Consider the following 20739-nt stretch of genomic DNA (forward strand, 5'->3'; position numbering starts at 1 on the left):
AGAAGCTCCATTTCCAGGATCGGCGGACCCTGCCAATGGGGCATGGTACAAGCTGAGCACACCACCTGAACGGCAGCGCCAACTGCGGCCGAAAGGTCGATGGAAGAGTGGGCAGACGGCCAACGGGCCCCGAGCATAATCAAGAGGGGCCAACGACATGATGATTGCGGTACTTGCCTAACCAATGCTCATTGAGGATATCTTTCTGATTCTCAATTCGTAGATCCTAATGAACAATCCTGCTTGCGGCAGGGGGTATCTTCAATGCTCCTCGGACGCCTCCTGGTGACATGGCGGATGGGCCTCTCCTTTCGTCTGGCGCAGGTCCCCTTATTTTTGCTTCATTGGACCCATTGGCAATCTCTGGGTGGGAATGCCCACGGAGCTCTGCTCACCACCCTGGGCTTATCTGAACCTCCCCCGGTCCGGTTTGGTTTGGCCTTGTTAACTTTCTCAGTGTTTTACCAATGTTCATGTATGGCGAGAATGCCAGCGCTCCTTGGATTGGGGCGTGGTATGCATTGGGTGCAGAAAGGGCTTTCATGTCATCCCCCACCACTCCCATGCATGGGCTTACACTTCTCTGTAATGGGATGCAGTTCCTTTATTCCAATTTTTTATGGGATGTTAGGTTTGGGTGTTTGTATTGTTATGGTTCACTTATTGCATATGCTTCTTGTGTTCCTGAGGGTGCTGTGTGCTAAACGGGGTCTAGAATATAGGAATACGCCCCCTAGCCCTCCCACATAGCGATGCAATGACCTCTCTTATATCGCTGACTCTAAATGTTCAAAGTCTGGGGAACCCCATTAAAAGGAGACGGTTGCTAAATTACATGCGCAACATGCAGGGAGATGTTATTTCTTTGCAAGAGACCCACCTCAATGCTGCTGAATCTGAGAAACTGTGCTGCGTGTGGGTGGTAGTGGTGCACTCCCCATGCCAGGGTAAAAGAGGGGTATTGATACTGATTCACAAGCGCATTCCCTTCCAGGTTATCAATATGCAGGCAGACAAGAATGGTAGGTATATCTTGCTGCAGGGCCGCATACAGCAACAACTCCTTACCCTACTCAACATATATGCGCCCATGGTCACACCATAATTCACATACTTCTTTGCAGAGTGTGTGCGCTTCATGGGGGCCCTTACGCTAGTCACGGGTGACTTGAATATAGTGCTAGATCCTTCGTGGGACCAACAGGGGATGACCTTGACCCACTATGCTACCCTGCGCAAGCTGGCCACTCTTAGATCCCTTATGGGAGATCTCAAGCTTGTTGACGCTTGGAGACTTGCACATGAACAGCAGCGCAACAACACCTTTTACTCGCAACGCCATGGTAGTTATTCTAGTCCCCTGAAACGCCACCTCTCTGATCCACTGGTGTGATAATAGTTACAACCTTGTCTGACCACACGCCTGTGCTCTTGCGCATCAACCTACCTAACATCCCATGCAGGAGACCATTGTGGCGCCTCAACTTGAGAGCCATGGGGTACCCTGACTTTCTTGAGGACCTAGAAGGCAATGTCAATTTGTTCTGGCAGACCTATCTGACCCCTGATTACTCCGCATTCGATTGCTGGGATGCCTATAAGGCATTCATCAGGGGGCAGTGCATATCGAGGTGGTCACAAATTGAAAACCTGGGGAGATCGGGAGTCACATGTAAGGGCTGATATCCTGACCAATGAGAAATAACACAAACGCACTCTTGATCCACAGAAATTTGCACAGATCACCAGACTCCAGGCAGAGCTGAAGCGAGTATCTGCCTCTCGCATCCAGAAGTCCTTCACCGGCTGGTCACAAACCTTTTTTCGGAAAGCGGATAGACCTCTGCACCTGATAGCTCTGGCCCTGCGTACCAGACTGGCGACACAAATCATTAGCTCTATATTAAGGATGAGAGTGGGAAAGCACTTGAGGGGGACCAAAATATAAATAGGCAGTTTGCAGAGAACTATAGTATGCTGTATGCGAAGCCCGAACCAATCATGGCCCACCGTATCTGTGAGTTTCTCATAACCATTCAACTACCTACACTCAGTGCATCCCAAGTGGACGGTCTCAACACCCCAATCTCTGCCACTGAGATTACCCGGGCTATTGGGTCCCTTTCAGCGGGCAAGGTGTCCGGTCCCGATGGATTGCTCATCGATTTACGCAAGCCGCTGATGGATTGCTTGCCACCAATACTTGAATTAGTGTTCTCGGGTGCCTGTATCAATTGCCACTTGTCGGGGACGATGCTGGCAGCCAACATTGTGGTATTCTACAAGAAGGGACAGATCCGGGGGATTGTGGGTCTTACCGCCCCATCTCCTTGATTACTGCTGACGCTAAAGTACTTGCCAAATGCCTGGCGCAGAGAATTGCGTGGATCCTCCCGATGCTGATCCACAGAGATCAAACTGGTTTCATTCATCGCAGACATTCTGCTGATAACGTACGTTGTCTGCTCCACATTATCGCTGGTAAGGCAGAACCCGGGAGATGTCATTTTAACACTCGACGCCGAGAAGACATTGGACAAGGTCCAATGGGACTTTACGTTTCATGTGCTCGAGGCTTACTGCTTCCCGCCCGGGTTCACTGAGTTGGTCAAACTCCTTTATACCTGCCGGATTGCCTCGGCTCCTCCCCTCATACGGGTACGCGGCAGGGGTGCCCCCTCTCTCCACTCCTATATGCCTTTACTATAGAGCCTCTAGCAGCAATGCTACACGCTGATCCCAGGTGGTCAGGCCTACAGGGGGGGGGGCAGGATGACCTTCTAGTGTATGTCAGCAATTTTATGACCTTACTGCATGGCAGGGTATACGATTTATTGGCCAAAATCAGTGGTCTTCCCGTTGACAACAGACATTCCATGGGATCCCGGAGGCGTTAACCCCTTCCGGCTACAATTGCACTATATCAAATATCTCGGAGTGAATGTTAGTCCTGTATTGAGTGACGTCTAAGATCTGTATTATCCACCGATCCTTCAAAAAAATCAAACAAGTCCTGGTCAGATGGAACTCCCTCACACTATCCCTAACAGGCAGGATCAATGCCTTCCAAATTAATTCCCTATCAAAGTTAATCCATCTGGCTATGATGCTAACCTTCACCCCTACACGCCACATGTTCAAGGAACTAGACCTGTATATGTCCAAGTTTAGCTGGAGGGGCAAAAAGGGGTGGCTTAAGTTGGAGGTTCTTCAAGCCTCTGAAGCAGACGTGGCACTGGCTGTGCCGGCATGTCAGACATATCAGGCCACCCAAGTGAGCTGGGCCAAGCGATGGCTTAACTTGGAGGCCCCGACCAGCTAGAGGACCATGGAGTTATCCTTCCTGGCGCCGTACGCCCCATCTGAGGTCCTGGCTATTACGCCAGCCCAATTGCCGGCAGGATCAGAACGCATTAGATTGTTGGGTCGACGCTCGTGTAGTGGCGCAGACTTAGGGCGGCACTGGGCTTGTCCACGCGGATAGCACCGGCGTGGATCAGCATACGGGCACTCCCGTCATATGGGCTGGGCCACAGATTGCACCCTAACCAAGATACTATGTGGCCGCTTGTTAGAGTGATGAATTTGTATGATGGGGCGACCCCGCTTCACTTTCTCAAAGCAAGGCAGGTGCTAATAAAGGTGAAACTGACTGGCTCCATTATAGGATCTTACTAGCAGTGATCTCTCTGCATACAACGGTACAATCTAGGCAAGCTGGGCATACAGCGGGTGAGCTGGAAAAGGAGCAGAATAGGACGACCTTCCCACATCTGGGTACATTCTACACCATCTGCACCCCCAATAATGTTAGATGCAATCACACATTAGAGATTCAGTGGTCCATTGACCTTGAGATCACACTTGATTCAGGGGATTTGTTTGACTTTTTTGATGGCATCGGAACAGTCTCTAGGGTCCTGCCTAACGATTGAGGCATATTGGTGAATGGTTCATAGGCAGGTCGCTCGCATTCGCGGCGCTGGGCTCAAGTTATCCCCCAGCCTTATGCTGTTAGGGGCTCAGAGGGAGAAATGGGTTGAAGACCCCATGACCTGGAAAGCTCATTCACACATCATGCTCTTCTCGTCCCGCAAGCTCTTGATCCTTTATTGGAAATCAGACACTGTACCTACTAAATCCTCCTGGTGGACACAACTAGCCAGACTATGCTTGCTGGAATGCGATACTTTCAGACCTCTGTCTGGGTCTGTGCAGGCCGATCGGTTCTGGGAACCTGCTGACCCCTATATTTGAATTGCTTCCACTACCATGCCATCAAGGGGGTCCTGCTGTGATTGGATGTGGTCGGGCGTGTTTTGGCTAAACCTGTTGTGAGCATGGAGGGTACTGTGGGGTCTGACTGGCGCTGCCACCACTGTTATTGCTCTATTCCTCCCACTTCCTTAATGGCTACCTAATTTCTTACATGTTCCCATTCTGTCAGTATGCCCCGTCACACTCTGTATGGAAATGGACCATCACGACCTGATCAATAACCAGTAATTAAAATGTAGTCATTCGCAGATAGCGGGACTCTTGTTGGACTGAGACAGACTCTGGACCATGTGCCTTTGCCTTGGCGAATCCCCCAACTCATGAGGGGCGGGCAATACCCCCGTTAACCTCAGTGACTATTCTCTGTATGGATTTCACTTGTTTGGTTATTATGCATATGCAGGGAGGGTGCAGGTGGGGGTCAAGGTGTTTGGGGACGGGGTTCAGGAGTGTATGGCTTTATCACATATGGTCTCTCCCTAGAACCAGTATTTATACAACTGTTTTTCATTCTGGACGAATGGGCCTACTATCGGCCTAGGATGAACTGTTTGTCATTCTGACAGCATGCTGTTGGTTTGTGATAATGAATTTCAATGAAAAGATTAAAAAAATATTTTAAAAAAAGGAATCATTGGGAGAATGGAGTCCATTAGAAAAGGCAGTTTGGCCATTAGTTCCTCACTGCTAGTACAAGGCCGATATTAGACAGTAGGGGTCAAAACCTTTTAGATCTATAAATGTGGGGGTTAGGGACACCTCAGTTAGGGTGGAGGTTCAATATAAGAGAGCGAGATAGAGGAATGCCCTAGTGCCCAAAAAAACATCAATACATCTCCTTGAAAGAGGAAAGATCTGTAACACATTTTCTTTTTTTGTAAATCAATTTTTATTGGTTTTTAAAGGCAACAGAGAGCTTTTACAGCCTGTAATTTTTTGGGCAGAAGCCCAGCATAACTCTACAAACAAACCATAATTCCCTGATGTTTTCACCCACCCTCCCCCCTCGCCCATTATCTCGGGACACAAAAACAGCTTGTCCATAATACGTCTCTTTGGGCAACTCCAACCGGGCTAACGGCCGTCGGTGGTTAACCGACTCACCCAAGTCCAGAGCAAGGTGTTATGTGCTAAGGATGGTTTCGGGCCAGGTCGTGGGCCCCTGAGGTTCTCTGGGCGTTTCCTCCGCGTGGCCAAACACCTCCATGAACTGTAACCAGTCCGTCTCTATCTGGGTACTTGAGCCCTGTATCGCCTCTGTGAGTCTTTCCATGAAATAAATGTCCTAAGCCACTGCTACCCACACTCTTCTCGTGGGAAGGGCAGCCCTCTTCCATGTTCTAGCTCGAGCTGCCAAGAGTAACGAGTGTGTCAGGTCCAGGAGTTTTTCCCATTATTCATCCCTTAGCTGCAGACCAAACATTAACAGGATTGTGTCTTGTGGGTAAACCCCCTCTCCCGCCTCCCTTAGCCAGCTTAGGACTTCTGCCCAGTAAGCTTGAACCTTCTTGCATGACCACCACATGTGCCAGTAGTTGGCTTTTTCCCCACATCCGTGCCAGCACACCAGGTCGACGTCTGGGAACATCTTAGAGAGAGTGATCGGGTCGTACTGCCACCTATGAAATGAAGAAGTTTGACGGCATGTGTTAGGCAGAAACCTGTGCAGTTCCCTTAGGGACCACTGCAAAAGGCTTAAGACTACAGGTGTTGGCAGTACACCCAATTGGTAGCAGTCTGTACCACCCAGATTTACCTGGTAGCTGTGGCTGAGCAGCCAGACTTCTCTCAAGAAGAGTTAGATAGTATATAGAGTATACAAGATAGGTACCACCATACAGTAGCACAAGCAAACACTGACCAGAGCTTTGGTATCAAGTATATAATTATTTATTTAAAGACACACTTAGAAACACTCTAGCACTATTATTATAAGCAAGTTCAAAATCACAGTCACTATTAATATATATACATCCCTTATTCCTTATTAGAGAAGTCTTAGTAAACACCACTTATTTCCAGACAAGGGTGAGCGCTTAACCAAAGATGGCACTCCAATAGGTTTAAGAAAAAGGGAGGGAAAAGGCAGAAATTAGGAACAGCACACAACACAATACTTTAGAAGCACTCAGCAAAGCAGGAAAGTCAAAGTCTACTTGTGAGCAAAAAGTTCAGAGGCCAGGCTCCCTCTTGGAGAGAGTAGAACACCAATGCGCCCAAGATCACACAGTTTAAAAGGCTTGGAAAGTCTTGCAGAGAGTTTAAAAAGGAATCAGTTCAGCTCAGAAAAGTTCAGTTAGCCAGCCTAGGGCCAACCCAAGTGGTAAGTTGAGGATTTACGAGACACCCCAAACAGACCGTTGCGAGGGAGGCCAGGCGGACACAGTACCTTGAAAGAGGAGAGAATCCTCCAGTGGGGGCAGTTGTTCCTGGCAGTGGATGCAAGTTGCGGCGTCGTCCAGAGGAAGAGATGATCTCGACGTGGAGGAAAGCTGAAGGTCGATGCACTGCCAGGGAAGAAACCAGCCGCGGAGTTCTCCGGTAAAAAGGTACTACCCTTTTATTTGCGGTAGTGGAAAAACGTGGCATCCCGGTTGCCGGGGTGCTTGGCACAGGCAAGGCGGCCACGAGATGATCAGGGGAGGCGAAAAGGCGGGCAAACTGGTTATCCCCACCAGTCAAAGGAAGAGACTCTTCAGGATGAAGATCTCCTCTGTCGTTGGAAGAAGTGGTGAGTCGGTTCAGCAGGGCTCCACCGGTGGTGTCGTCGTTGCAGGTCGGCTCAGCTTCTCCCTCTTCGGATTCTTTGGTCCTGTGGCGACGACTGAAGTCACAGTCCCCAAAGCCCTGCTTTTATGCAGAAAACCCCCATTCATCAGTCCTAGCTGTCACTCAAACATGCTAAGTGGTGAGCCGGGCGGCTCACCACTGGGCCAATCACACAAGAGTGCGACTTGAGTTGCTGAGGCAACTCAGTCCAGGGTGCCAAACCCCCCTCCCACACCCCCTGTGGTACCCAGACAGAGTGGCACCACTTTAGGAGGCTTCTGTGGAGAAGCCCGCCAAAAAGAGGAACAAAGGGCTCGACTTGAGTTGGAGTCACAGAAGCGAACACAAACGCCATTTTGGAACCGAGTTCTGGCAAAAAATACCAACCTGTGAATTAATATTAAATAAATAAACCGGCGGTATGTTTGAGGCTATGTTAAAAAGTATTAGCCTCGAACAATGGGAAAATCCCATAGGAATATATTCGCGGTTGAATATAAAAAGTAGTATCCACTGCCACCAGCCAAAACTCACTCAGGGGGGACTGGACAGTGCCCCCTCAAACAACAGACCCCGGGGCAATCGAATTGCCCCTACCAGTACGCCCACAATATGATGATTTGTACTGGTTCTGTTCACAATTTAGGACTAGTAAAGCCAATGGTGACTTTACATGCCCTGGGAGACAGTAGTCAGTCCCAGGGTACGGAGTCTATGTTTGGGGGTCACTATGACACCCCAGTGTTACGGCACAGAGGGTGCTGTGTAACACACATACCAAAAACACATGAAGCCCTATGGAGTAAAAGACCCCATAACCCATAAAACACATTGCAAAGTCAAAGGATATCTCAAATCATGTCTAAGAGTGGGAGAAAAAGAGTCTCACTCTTAGCAGGAGAAAAAAATAAATCCCAAAAATCCAGCAAAGCTGCTGGGGGACTCACTAGGTCTGGGAAATTAGCCTTAACAGAGAATTCTCCCTAACATGTGTCTTATATTGGCAGGAGATAGATTTCTTGAATGCCCTACTACAGATACGTCCCCAGAGACCATCCCCTACTCCACAGCCCAGGTCCCTCTCCCATTTCCTTCTGAGGCCTTTGGTAGTTCTCTCTCGTGGGATCATAAGGGCCCCGTAAAGGAGGGAGATGGGTCCTTTCATTTTGACATGAGAGTCTAGAATTTTTTCGACCGGGGTGAGCTTTCTTTGTATACATGGCTTTAATTTTGGTTTCATTAGGACGCCTTTGAGTCGTAGATATATGAGCGGGGAGAGGGTACCAATTCCCAAAGCTTCCTCGAGCTCCTGAATCGCTATGAAGGTGTCCTCCCTCACCAACTGCCCGACTCTAGCTAGACCAGCGTCGAACCAGGACTGGTAATGTTCATGGCCTGGGATTTCCTCTAGGACTGGCGTGGACCAAATGTTGCTCAGTGGCGAGGGCCAAGTTGTCACCTTCTCTCTAGAACCCTTCCTTGCCAATGCTAATTCTTTTTGGTAGCTTCTTCAATGGAACCCATAACCATTCGCCTACCATGACTGGGTGCAGGTAAAAGTTTTCGAGATAGACCCATTGTTTGTTGGGGTCCTCCCTGAGATGTGGGCCAGCGCCCTGAATTGGGCCGCTCTATGGTATGTTCGCAAGTCTGGGAGGGCTACTCTCCCTCTTTTCTTGGGGAGGGTGAGAGTCTCGTATCCTATTCTGGGTCTCTGGCCCTGCCATATGAATTTGGTAATTCGTTTTTTGGCTTCACTGAGGTAGGATTCCGGGGCCTCCAACAGTAGCATCTGAAAAAAGTATAACACCGTGGGGAGGAGGTTCATCTTTATGGCATTTATTCTTCCCATCCATGAAATTTGCCCCTTCGCCCATACCTCCATGTGCGTGAAGAGTTTGTCAAACAGACGGGGGTAGTTTGCCTGGCTCAGGTCCTCATCGGGTCTTACAATTTGAATCCCCAAGTATTTTATACCCTCAGTGCAAATTTGGAAACCCAGGGGGATCAATTCGGCAAGGTTCCTTTCTATATCTGGAGCGAAAGGAAAGATCAAAGACTTGCTTATGTTTACCCTGAAGCCTGAGAAGAGAGCAAACTGTTCGATGACCTGCAGGGCAGCGGGGACCAATCTAGTCTGAATACCTCAGGTGTAGCAGAAAATCATTTGCGTAGAGGCCGAGTTTGAAGGTACGGCAGCCTATGTGAATACCCCGTACCATCTGGGAACCTCTGAGGTATTCTGCCAGAATCTCCATGGTCATGGCGAACAGGAGCAGGGAGAGGGGGCAGCCCTGTCTGGTCCCTCTTTGGAGGCCAAATATGCGCGACAGGTGACCGCTGACCGTGACTCTAGCAGATGTGGCTGCGTATAGGGCCTTAATTGCTCGTCTGATCCCCGCCCCGAAACCCAGCTTCTCAAGTACCCCGTGCAAGAACCCCCAGTCCACCCGGGCAAAAGCCTTTTCGGCGTCGATGGACACCAGGACCGGGTTATCCCCCTTAGGTGCGCCTCCCTCATGACATGCATGGTCTTGCGAAGGGTGTCCGCCCCCTGCCTCCCCTGTATAAAGCCCACCTGGTCGGAGTGGATTAGCCCCGGCATATGGCCATTGATCCTCGTAGCGATAATCCTGGTGTATAGTTTTGCATCCACATTCAAGAGGGACATTGGTCTATAGGAGCGACAGTCTGCCGGGTCCTTCCCTTCCTTTGAGATCACAGTGATTAATGCTTTACCAAATGATTGGGTTGCCCTCCCTGTGGTTATGATGTTAGAGAATAGACTTGCCAGAAATCCCGCTAGATGGCCCGAGAAGGCCTTGTAGAAGCCCGCAGTGTACCCCATCTTCTCCCGGCGCCCTTCCAAGCTTCAGGCCAAATATTGCCTTGAGTACCTCCTCCTCTGTTATTGGGGCATCCAAGGCGGCTGCTTCTGGGATTTGAAGAGTGGGGAGGGTGACCCCACTGAGGTATGCATCGAGCGTTTCCTTCTCTGCCCCCCCCCCCCACCCATACAGGGTTTTATAGAAGCCAGTGAACTTGTCAGCTATGCCTTCCCGATCTGATCTTTCCCCCTCTTCCCCACTTACAATTCTTGTCACCCATCTCTCAGCCCGCTGACCTCGGAGTTTGGCTGCCAACATGGCGTCGGCCTTCTCGCCTTTTTCATAATATCTTTGGCGTAGGTGTTGGAGTCCAGCTACCATTTTGCCCATCTCTAGTTCCCTCAATTCTTGCCTCTTCCCTCTTGCAATCCCCAGGTCCCTCTCCATCTCCGCCTCCCCCTTCCCTTCCGACCTCTCCAGTGTGAGAATCTCAGACCTCAGCCTGTGGGCCAGGAGAGTCCTCTCCCTCTTTTTGGAAGCCCCTTCACTGATTAACCTACCCCTCCAGGTTGCCTTCACCGCCTCCCATACTATCTCCCGGTCGACTTCTCCGTTATCGTTTAGTTCAAAATATTCTCTGATTGCCGTTGTCATCTCCTCTTTAAAGACTGCATCCCTAAGAAGGAAGTCGTTACATCTCCATAGGGATTCCCTGGGTTTTAGGCCCTATATGCTAATGTCAGACCAGACCAGGTCGTGGTCCGACCAACTGACTGGGTGGATCTCAGAAGCCTCTATTCTGCTCATGTACTGGTGCCCCATGAATAGATAGTCTATTCTTGTCCTCGTAGCGTGGACTGCCCCAGAAGGAGGAGCCCTTCCGCTCTGGCCGACACCTCCCCAAGGACTTCTTGGATGAATCCCATCTGACCCCCATTAGGGCAATATATGGCGGCTAAGGTGATTCTGTAGTTGTGTAAATTGCCTGATACTATCATGGCTCTCCCGTCCTCCCTTCCCCATCGGGTTACCTCGGTCAGTTTATGGTTCCTGTGTAGTATAATGCTGACACCCCCTCTCTTAGTGTGGCCGGATGCCCAGAAGGTCTGACCCACATGAGATCCTGGGATAGCCCTCTCCTCCCCTTGACTGTTCTAGTTTCCTGTACAAAGAGAATGTCAACTCTCGCATTTTTCATTTCCCTGCCCAAAAGAGCGCTTTGTTGAGGAGTTAAGCCCTTTAACGTTGAGGGAGCCTGTTCTAAGGGTCTCGGCCCGGCCCTTCCTCTCATTGTCTGTCATTGGTTCCTTGCCTTGTGTTCATCTTTTCCCCGGTCCTGTGGGAGTTGCCCTATTCCCTTTTGGAGCTGGATTGGGTCTGGACCCGAGGACCCCTATTCCAACCTCCCTCCCCTCCCCCCATCTCCCTCCTCCCTCCCTTCCCCGTTCGGGACGCCTGCCAACGGGCAAGCCACCAGGATGAGTGTGTATCAATACACCACAGGTCTCTCCGTAAACTCTGTATCCCCGGCCGGGATTGCCAAAGTAATGTCCTTGCTTTCCCTGATGGGAAGGCCTTATTCGCCTAGTCCTCCCAGCCTCTGACATGGGGGTATTTGGTTTCCTGAATTTTCTTCTGCCCTTTGTCTTCTTCTTTGTGGACCAGGGGCCCTCAGGTTGTCTCTGGGGTTCTGGCCCGAAGTGCCAGAGGATGGAAATCAAGTGTACCTACTTCATTTCCATCCTCCGGCACGTCACTCTTGAGTACTCAGAGAACTTGTGTGGCTTCTTTGCCGCTAGTCACCCTGTAATCTACGCCAGTTCGTTCGAAGGAGAGGGCAAATGGGAACGACCATCTGTATCTTATGTCCTGGCTGGTGAGCCACTGGGTGAGCGGGGGCGACACACTTCTGCGGGTGAGCGTAAGGGTGGACAGGTCTTGGTAGATCTTAATTTTGTCGCCTTCAAAGATAAAGCTCTTGAGCCTTTTTGCCTTCGCCAGGACCTCCATTTTCTCTCTATACCGGAGGAATCGCACCACAATGGACCTAGGGCCCCCTCCTCCACCTCGATGTGCTCTCTCCAGCTGGACTTCCTTGCCCCCCCTCTAATGTAAAGAGTTGGTTGATCAGACCTTTTCCTCCCCACATCATCCGCCGTCTCCCCTCTTTGCTGGGTCACGCCCATTATGCAAAGGTTATTTCGGCGTTGCCCGTTTTCGACTCATCCATCTTCAGAATTATGTCCTCCTCTCTCATTTCAAGGTCTGTTAGCCTCGCCTCGTATTTCATGTCCAACAGGTCTGTCTGGAGGTGGTTATTCTCCATTCCTTCCATTTTTTCCTCCAAGGTGTCCACTCGTCCTCTGAGGTCCACTATAGAGGCCTGTATGTCGGTGCGGATAGCTTTGATTTCCTGAAGGATGTCCTTGAGGTCATCCTTCGTTAGTGCTGCGGAGGGGGGGGGGGAGGGGTCGCTGCCTGAGGGCATGGTGGCTCCATAGGCCTCACTCGGAGCTATTTGCGAGCGGCGGAAGCGTTAGAGGGAAATAATTGCCCCGGTGGCTGTGGGCCTCTCCAGGATATTGCTCTTTCGGTGCCTCTTGGTGTGGTGCCTCCAACAGGGCGGTCCCGTTGGAGTCTCAGAGTTCAGCAGGGAGGCCCCGGCCCCTCTTCGTTGTCGGGGTACCAAGTATCTGGCTATACGCCTTGATATTGTGCTGGGGGGCCTGTGGGGCTTCCAATGATTGAGGCTGTGGCCTACTTAGTATTGTAGGCCTCTGCTATATCAGCTGGGGGAGATATGGTGAAGCTGGTGAGGTGGATACTGCCTTGTCCCTCCTTTTTGCGGGAGCTGGAGGAAGAGTTATAGCCCTGGGAAAGTCGCGGGTGGTTAGGGGGGCAGCACCCCACCACTGTTTCCCCAATGTTCAACTTCCCCCCTCTGTCTCCTCACCTCCTCTCCGTTGTCGTCCTCGGTGCGGGCCGGCACTCTAGGCCCTGGCTCCTCTTCTCGCCGGCACCACCGCGCACAGATGGCCCCGCAGGCCTCCTCGCTCGGGCGTGGGCTGGTGCCCCCCCACTGGTCAGATGGGGGGCTCTTCAGGTGTCACCGTGCACCCTCCTCAGCACGTGGGCTTCAGCTTGTTGAATGCGGGCGAGGGGCCCGAGCTGTGTTGTGTGCACCAGGGTGCCCAGCACTCGATCTCCCGATGTGTTAGAGGGCGCGGGGGTGGAACCCTGACCCTACTGGTCCCACCGCGGCCTCCCAGGGGGCCACTGGCATGGCAGTGCAGGACGCAGGACGCGCCCAGGGTCCCCAGCGCGCAATGGTCCAAGGCGCCGGCGTCCCTGTCGGTCTCCGTTCGGGCCGCTCGGCTCGAAGCGTGAGTTGGGGGGACTCCCCCTCCGTTCTGGTGGGCCGCTCTCGTGGTCGGCGGTGGTGTTGGCCTCCTCTCGCCTGCTTATGTATACCGACTATGAGTGGGGGGCTCGGATTGTGCGTCCCTCTGCCAACGGGCCCCTGCAGATCTTCGTCTCGGCAGGGTTTGGGTCACCACTCCACACATCCGGGGCTGTGGGTGCGGGAGCGCAGCCCCCCCATGCTGGATCTCCAGGCATGTCCTGTGGGTGCGGGGGGGGGGGTCCCCGATGCTTCGGGCCTCACCACGGTCCCCCTAGGGGTTCATAGCACAGCTAGGGGTACTATGCCCGGGGTCTCCGGTGTAGGCCGATCGCAGCCGTTGGTGTCCTTCAGGGAGCCTTCCCCTAGCACCTTGGTCCATGTCGGGCTAGGTCCACGACCTTGGTGGGACTGACCACCCAGGGCGCAGGTCGTCTCCGGCTTCACCAAATAATCCCGGCCGGGGATTGGAACAGCACGCTAGGCCCTGCGGGGCAGGAGGAGCGTGAGCCTTACACGTCTGGCATGCTCCGCGCCCCCTGGTGGTCTCCTGTAACACATTTTCATTCCTACAGAATTAACTGATTTTCAAATCCGATAAAAAAAAATTTGGAACTCCCTGTTTATACAGGTTTTAAATCAATAGTTTTATTTGTTTCCATTTCTTCTTGTTTTCCTAGTTTATATGTGTTGCTTTTTCTGGATGGCTCATGTATATTTAAGCATATTTTTTTCTCTTATCCATTTTATATTTCATTCTTAAATAATATTATTGTTCACACCTGTTTTGGCAATGAAGCATGGTGATAGCACAGTGTGGTCAGGTGGAAGGAAAAATACAGCAACTATAAATAATGTGTGAAAAGTAAAAAAACACACAAAACTGTAGTACATAAAATAATAACCCCCCATAGCCCCCAAAAAACGTTCTATATTTAAAACCTCAACTGAAAATGGAACAGGCAGTTTCAAACAGATTTGAGCTGCTGTGAGTATAGAAATGAAGTACCTTTGTGACTTGAGATGGGACAGATCAATAGCCGTGTCTGGAAAATTTAGCACATCTTCCTTGACAATGTCAGTTCTATTCAGCTCTCCTGTGTCTCGACTACTCGGTTGCTTTTCCACTGCATCATCTTCCTCAGATGAGGACTCCTCCGGTAGATGCTCCTCACTTAATCTGTCCTCCGGTTCCTCCATTTCATTGTTGTCGATTTTCCCATCTGCCAGTTCCTCTGGGTCATCTTTATCTTCTTCACTGCTGCTGCTTTCATCCTCTTCAGGTGCTTTTGAAAATGTTAAGTAAAATTTTACTCAAACAGTGTGAACACAGTAAAAAGATAATTGTACATTACAATATTTCACCGTTCTAAGGAGTAGTATTAAATAAAAGTAACCAAACAATGCCACTAATATTATCCTATACCCTATTGCCAACCATCTTTCAAATACTATAAATATGAGTTTCTTGTAGAACTGTCCTAAAATATATTGTGTATGCGAAAAGAAAGTAATGCTTTGAGAAGAATGTTGTGTTAAATCTGTATAGTGCTCGTTCACCACAAGGGTATCATGGTGCTACTCAACAGAGGGACGAAGTGGGAACTAATTAAATTAAACGGGTAGGTTTTCAAGGCGCGGCGAAAAAACTAATTGAGGCAAGCCTCAGCAGAAGAGAGAGCTTGGCCCAATATATATGGGTGGAATTTGGCCTGCAAGTATTCTGCCTCTTGAAGAAAAAAGGCCCGGTGAACCACACACGCCGCCTTAAATTGAACACACTGTCTAAACGGCAGCCACAGGAAGAAGCATAACACAAGGAGAGATGTGGGCACAGTGTGGTGTGGACGTGGCCAGGCGTGCAGCCGAGTTTTGAAGTACCTGAAGACGCAGAAGAAGATATAGATGCTGGGCTAAGACTAGAGCATTACAGTAGTCAATGGATGAGGTGACCAGTGCGGCAACAACTAGAGCCCGAAGCTGAACTGGGATAAAAGAAAGGACTTTACAAAGTAGTTTGAGCTGAAAGTAGCCACATTGGCAGACTGCACTGACCTGATGATCCATAGAAAGAGTGGGCGACATGTTAACCCCCAGGTCCTTCACCAATGAAGTGGGAACAAGGAGAGAACCCAAAGAGGGTGGACAGAAATCAGAACTCCATAAAGAAGAGGCAGAAGAGGGTCCCACCACCAACACCTCGTTTTTTTCCTCCATTCAACTTGAGCCAGTTGTTATGCATCCCATCTCCCACGGCCTCCTGATAAACCCTGAACCTGTAAGCCGACTCAGGAAGATTAAGGCCAAGGCGAACCAGGATCTAGGTGTCATCAGTGTATGAGTAACAGAGAAAGCCGTGAGAGAAGATGAGCTTGGTCAGAGGTTGAACGTAAACATTAAACAATACTGGAGAGATAGCGAACCCTTGAGGAACACCAGAATTGATAGCCTTAACCTCTTGAGTGAAAGGGGGAAGAGAAAGAGTTTGGAAACTACCAGAAAGAAACTAAGAGAACCAGGTAAGGACATTCCCAGATAAGCCGGCCCTGGACGGACGATCCAGCAGGACTGCATGATCAATGGTGGCAAAAGTGGCAGAGAGGTCAAGAAGCACCAAGGCACTAATTCCGCCAAGATCATGCATCCATGCCAGATCGTCCACCACGGACACCAGCACACTCTCAATGCCCTGGCCTGGACGAAACCCAGATTATGAGGGGTTGAAGAAGAGCTAATCCTCGAGAAAGGTGCTAAGAAGAGGAAAGACCAAAGATTCCAGAAGCTTCATAAGGAAGAGAAGCAGAGAAATAGGCCAGAAGTTAATAGGTAGAAGAGGATCCAGAGAGGGCTTTTTTAGAAGTGGTATAACAATGGCATGTTTGAGAGGTGCAGTACCAAATGAATGACTGACTGCTGCAAAAGGCAAATATGCAGCAGTATTTCTTTCAGAATCCCCAATGGAATAGGGTCTTTGGGAGAGGCGGACTTTAGTTTGAGAACTGCAGCATAGATATCATCAGTCGTAAAGACTGAAAATATAGACCAGGCTTGAGGGCCAGTAGGGGTAGAAGCAGAGGATGGGAAAAAAACATCAGGGTACCGAAAGAACAGATATCAGCACAGATTTTATTGATTTCTTTCAACAACAAAAAAGGGAAATAGAGTCACATAGGTCCTGCAAAAGAGGAATAGAATCGGAAGAAAAAGAAGAGAGGTAGCAAACCACTTTAAACAGTTCCTTACTGTTTTTAATGGAACCTTCAATATGAGAAGTAAAATTGACCTGTTTGGCTAAATAATTAGCTTTATGGTAGTTAGCGGAGGCCTTCCGGAATGCCATTTTATCATCCTGGCTATATTTGCAGTGCAATTTGCGTTCAACTTGTCTACAAACAAGACGCAGAGCTCACAGATTATCAGAGTACCAAGGCTCAGCAGGCCTCGCCCAAGCCCGGGAAGGTTTAAGGGGAGCTAGCTGATCCACTACGGAAGAAAAAGTAGAGACCAAAGCACCAAGCTCAAGAGTGTCAAGGTCGCTAGGAGCTGCCTTGAGCTGGGTTAGTACCAGATCTTTGGGTATAGTTCACCAACAACAGCTAAGGGCTGGCATAGCCAAAGTAGGGGGGGGGGGGGGGCAGACTGATAGCATTGCCCAGGAAAAAGGAATAATAAAATGGTCAGACCATGTCACGGGAAGGGCAGGGAAAACCATTGTCACCAAATTAGGGGCAAATATAAGGTCCAATAAGTTCCCCAAATCATGTGTAGCATACCTCACCAGCTGGGGCAGTGTAAGTTCATTCATAGCAGTAATGAACATCTCGACTCTAGTGTCCATACAATCATTGACTTTAAAACACAGAGGTAGAAGTCAGCTGCCAAGTCCAAGAAGGCATCACAAAAGGTGGAATCAAGTCCTGAGGGACTGTAAACAACCAGGAAATGGACAGTGCAAATCAGGGCCAATATTTCCTCCATCTTAATATGGTGGTTTAGGGTAAGTAAGCTGCCAGAAAAATGTGCTTTAAAAATAACCGCCAAACCCCCGCCCATCTAGGGTGGAGGACGGTCATAGCGTAATATGCAAAATTAGGCTGGTAACAGTTGAGCCAACACAGGTTCGGATGACTCATTCAACCATGATCCAGTTAGACACATGAAGTCTGGGTCATAATCGCCAAAATACCATGGCACTGTGCACTATAAGCAGAGAGTGAATGTGTGTTGCTCAATAGGCACTTTAAAGTAGAGTGGCGGGGTTCAGAATGAGTGGGTAAATTATCAATGCCCTCTGGCCACAGTATGTTCATTGGTGCAAGTTAAAGTAATTGTTGGCAGGAATAATGCCCAAACAGCAGACTTACCATCTTAGTCCAGGGAAATAACCACAACATGGACGGGCACAAAAGGGCTTTCCTTTTGCACATCTTTGGCGTGCATCAGGCGCACCCGCTGTGAACGGCTGCTGTGCAGGCGATTGTGCCGGCACAATGGCCCAGGTTCAGATCAGCTGACCCGCGAGGCCATAAAGCGTGATAGGCAGGGAAGAGTTACTGGCGCAGGGTTCGTCAGTAAATAAAGAAGGTGCACAGAGCACCGGTATGTAAAAAAAAAGCAGGAAATATGAGGAGAGGGAGGCGCAATGAAAATAAATGCAAGGAAGATGCAATCAATAAAATTAAAAACAAGCGTAAAATAAAGATGAAAACGCAGTTAATAGTTACACAGGAAGCCTGGAATACAGAGAGGGGAAGGGGTTGATCTCCACCCTGTGCAGTGGTTTGGTGGAAGCAGGAAAGGAGAACACAGAGGTGTTACCGAGGAAATGGCAGAGGGACCTGGGAATGGAAGTGGATACATCATTGTGGCATAAAATTCGTCGTAGAGCATATAAGGTCTCGATTTTGGCCCAACACAAGCTGCATGCCATTAAGTTGCTGCACCGGTGGCAGTACAACCCAGTTTGCTTTTCCAAAATGTTCCCAGGGGTGAGCCCTCTGTTGGCACAAGAGTGGTGCAAGGGCAGATTATTGGCACATGTGGTGGGGGTGTGAGAGGGTTTGGGTGTTCTGGGACGAACTGCTTGGGTGGATTAAAGAGCTGGACTGAACTCCCCAAGCGCCAAAACACGGATCTGTGTGATTGATCCATCACGGAAAACTCAGCAACGGAAAAGTTTGCATGAGAAATGTACGCACCACAAACGTTTTGTGGTTATGTTACATTATAACATTTGTATAGCGCCAAAAGCCCTAGGGCGTCCAGGTGCTCACTTACAAACAAGGAACACAAGAACAAAGGCAGCTATAGCAGGTGTTTACATAAACAGCGTTGTTTTCAGATATTTCCTGAAAGCTAAGTGATCCATTTCTTCCCTAAGTATTTGTGGCAGATCATTCCACGCATATGCGGCCAAAACCGAGGAGCGTCCATTTCCCTGTGTTCTCTTGACCCTGGCCACTTTCAAGAAATGGGCTGCGGTAGATCAAAGGTCTCTGTTAGGCTTATGTATGGAGACTTTTTCCTTCAGATAGCTAGGTGCTGATCCATAAATGCACTTATGGCATAAGGTCAGAAGCATAAAAGAGATCCTGGCTGATACAGGCAGCCAGTGCAGTTCCTTCCTGGCAGAAGTAGTAGGTTCATTTCGTTTCATGCCATAGATTATGCAGAAAGCCGCATTTTGGATTCTTGGCAGTCTGGAGATGTCTTCCTTACTGGCGCCACCCAATAAGGCATTGCAATAGTCCACTCGTGGGAGAATAACGGCCCTAACCAATTTTGCTTGATTATTTTTAGAAATTAATGGGGCCACCTGCCTTAGCACTCTCAAACAATATTGAGTATTATTTACGACGGCGTCTACTTGGGAGCCTGCGTTCCAAGTGGCTTCTAAATATGTGCCCAAGGTCTTTACCTTGTTTACTACTGCTATCTGGCTGCCCACCACCTGAAAACTGGCAAATGAGGGGCTAGATTATCCATAGATTTCTTAGATCCATATATCATTAGTTCCGTTTTACCAGCATTTAAACACAGCCAATTTGTGGCCATCCAGTTTTTTATGACTAGATAGATCGCACTGAGCTTGTCTTGGTCCTCCTGCTAATCTCCTGACAACACCAAGGGGACAGCTGGAAGTCGTCGGCATAATTTGTAAAGAAAAAGCGCAGTCTTTCCAATTCTCTACATAAGGGCACTATATAGATGTTAGAAAGTAGAGGGGATAGGCACGCCCCCTGGGGGACACCACACATGATGGTCTCCACCTCAGAAGCGGAGCCTCCCCAATAAACCCTAGATCTTCTATCTTCCAAGAAAGACTTGACCCAGTTTACCACCTCATCAGCAAGCCCACCAGTATCTCGTAACAGCTTTAGCAGAATCCCATGGTCTAGTAGATCTAAATCAGCTGACAAGTGCAATAATATCAGCAGCCCTGATCTACTTTTCTCCACTATGGTCAGCATATAAGTCTGAAGATCCACCAGAGCACTCTCTGTACCATGAAAACGTCAGAAACCCGATTGCCTTCCATGCAACCGACCTGAGTCTTGCATGTGGAGTTGAAGATGGGTTGTAGCCACCTTGTCAATCAATTTAAAAAAAAAAAACAAGGTGTTGGTAATGAGTCTAAAGTTTGTGGCATCCTTGGGATCAAGACCCATCTTCTACAATAAGGGTATCATTGCCCCAGCTTTGATGGCTTGCGGAACAATACAATGACTAAAAGAGGCATTTATGAATCTACATAGAAATGGTGCAAAGATATCCTGATGATTCAGAATTATCTTTGAGGGGATAAGGTCCCCAGGGTAACTAGTCAGATTCATAGCTCTCATAATATTAATAGTCTCGGTGACTGATATCTCAGGGAATTGAAACCCTACCGGGGGTAATTCCCGGTTTAGGCTGTTATCACTAGGTGCCGAAGAGTCAATCGCACAACTAGCATCCACACTAGTGTCTGTGTCTAATTTCTGACTCTAACTCTTTTCTCATTTTATTTTGAGCACATAGCAATTTATCAGAGAAATCTTTCTGAGTTCTAATACAATCATCCTGGGTGGGGGTGATATTATGGTTTAGTACATCTGGTTTCTCCCATGACCTAAAGAGACAGAAAAGTTCCTTGGTTTCATTTCCTGCCATCTCAATCTGATTGTTATAATGGGTCAGCCTGGCTTCCATAATTTATGCTTTATAATCTTTTTCAAGAAGTTTCCAGGCAGCTTTATTGTCTGTGTTTTTGTCTTTAAGCCAGGCACGCTCTGCATGTCCCTTATTGGCTTTTAATTTGGCTAGGTCTGGCGTGAAGCCTTTTTGGTGATGGATGTCTTGCCTAGTTATTCTGCGCTTCATAGGTGCGACTTTATCCAGCAGGGTTGTGATCTCCCTATTATATTGTTCTACAAGTGTATCAGGGTGGTCTGAGACACTAGTTTTCAGCATAAGGGCATCCAT

At 49.1% G+C, this 20739-nt stretch overlaps 1 protein-coding gene across 2 annotated transcripts in view; it reads right to left on the bottom strand.

Moving 5' to 3' along the window:
• The window catches only part of NEMF (nuclear export mediator factor), a 1733781-nt gene that overhangs the window by 517793 nt on the left and 1195249 nt on the right, over nucleotides 1-20739 (bottom strand). For both annotated transcript variants that reach the window (XM_069637407.1, XM_069637408.1), the window contains one exon: nucleotides 14285-14561. In XM_069637407.1, coding sequence (XP_069493508.1) covers nucleotides 14285-14561 — 277 coding nt within the window. The remainder of the gene's footprint in view (nucleotides 1-14284; nucleotides 14562-20739) is intronic.

The sequence above is a fragment of the Ambystoma mexicanum genome, chromosome 14 (assembly GCF_040938575.1).
Source record: "Ambystoma mexicanum isolate Mex_15411 chromosome 14, UKY_AmexF1_1, whole genome shotgun sequence".
NCBI lineage: Eukaryota > Metazoa > Chordata > Amphibia > Caudata > Ambystomatidae > Ambystoma > Ambystoma mexicanum.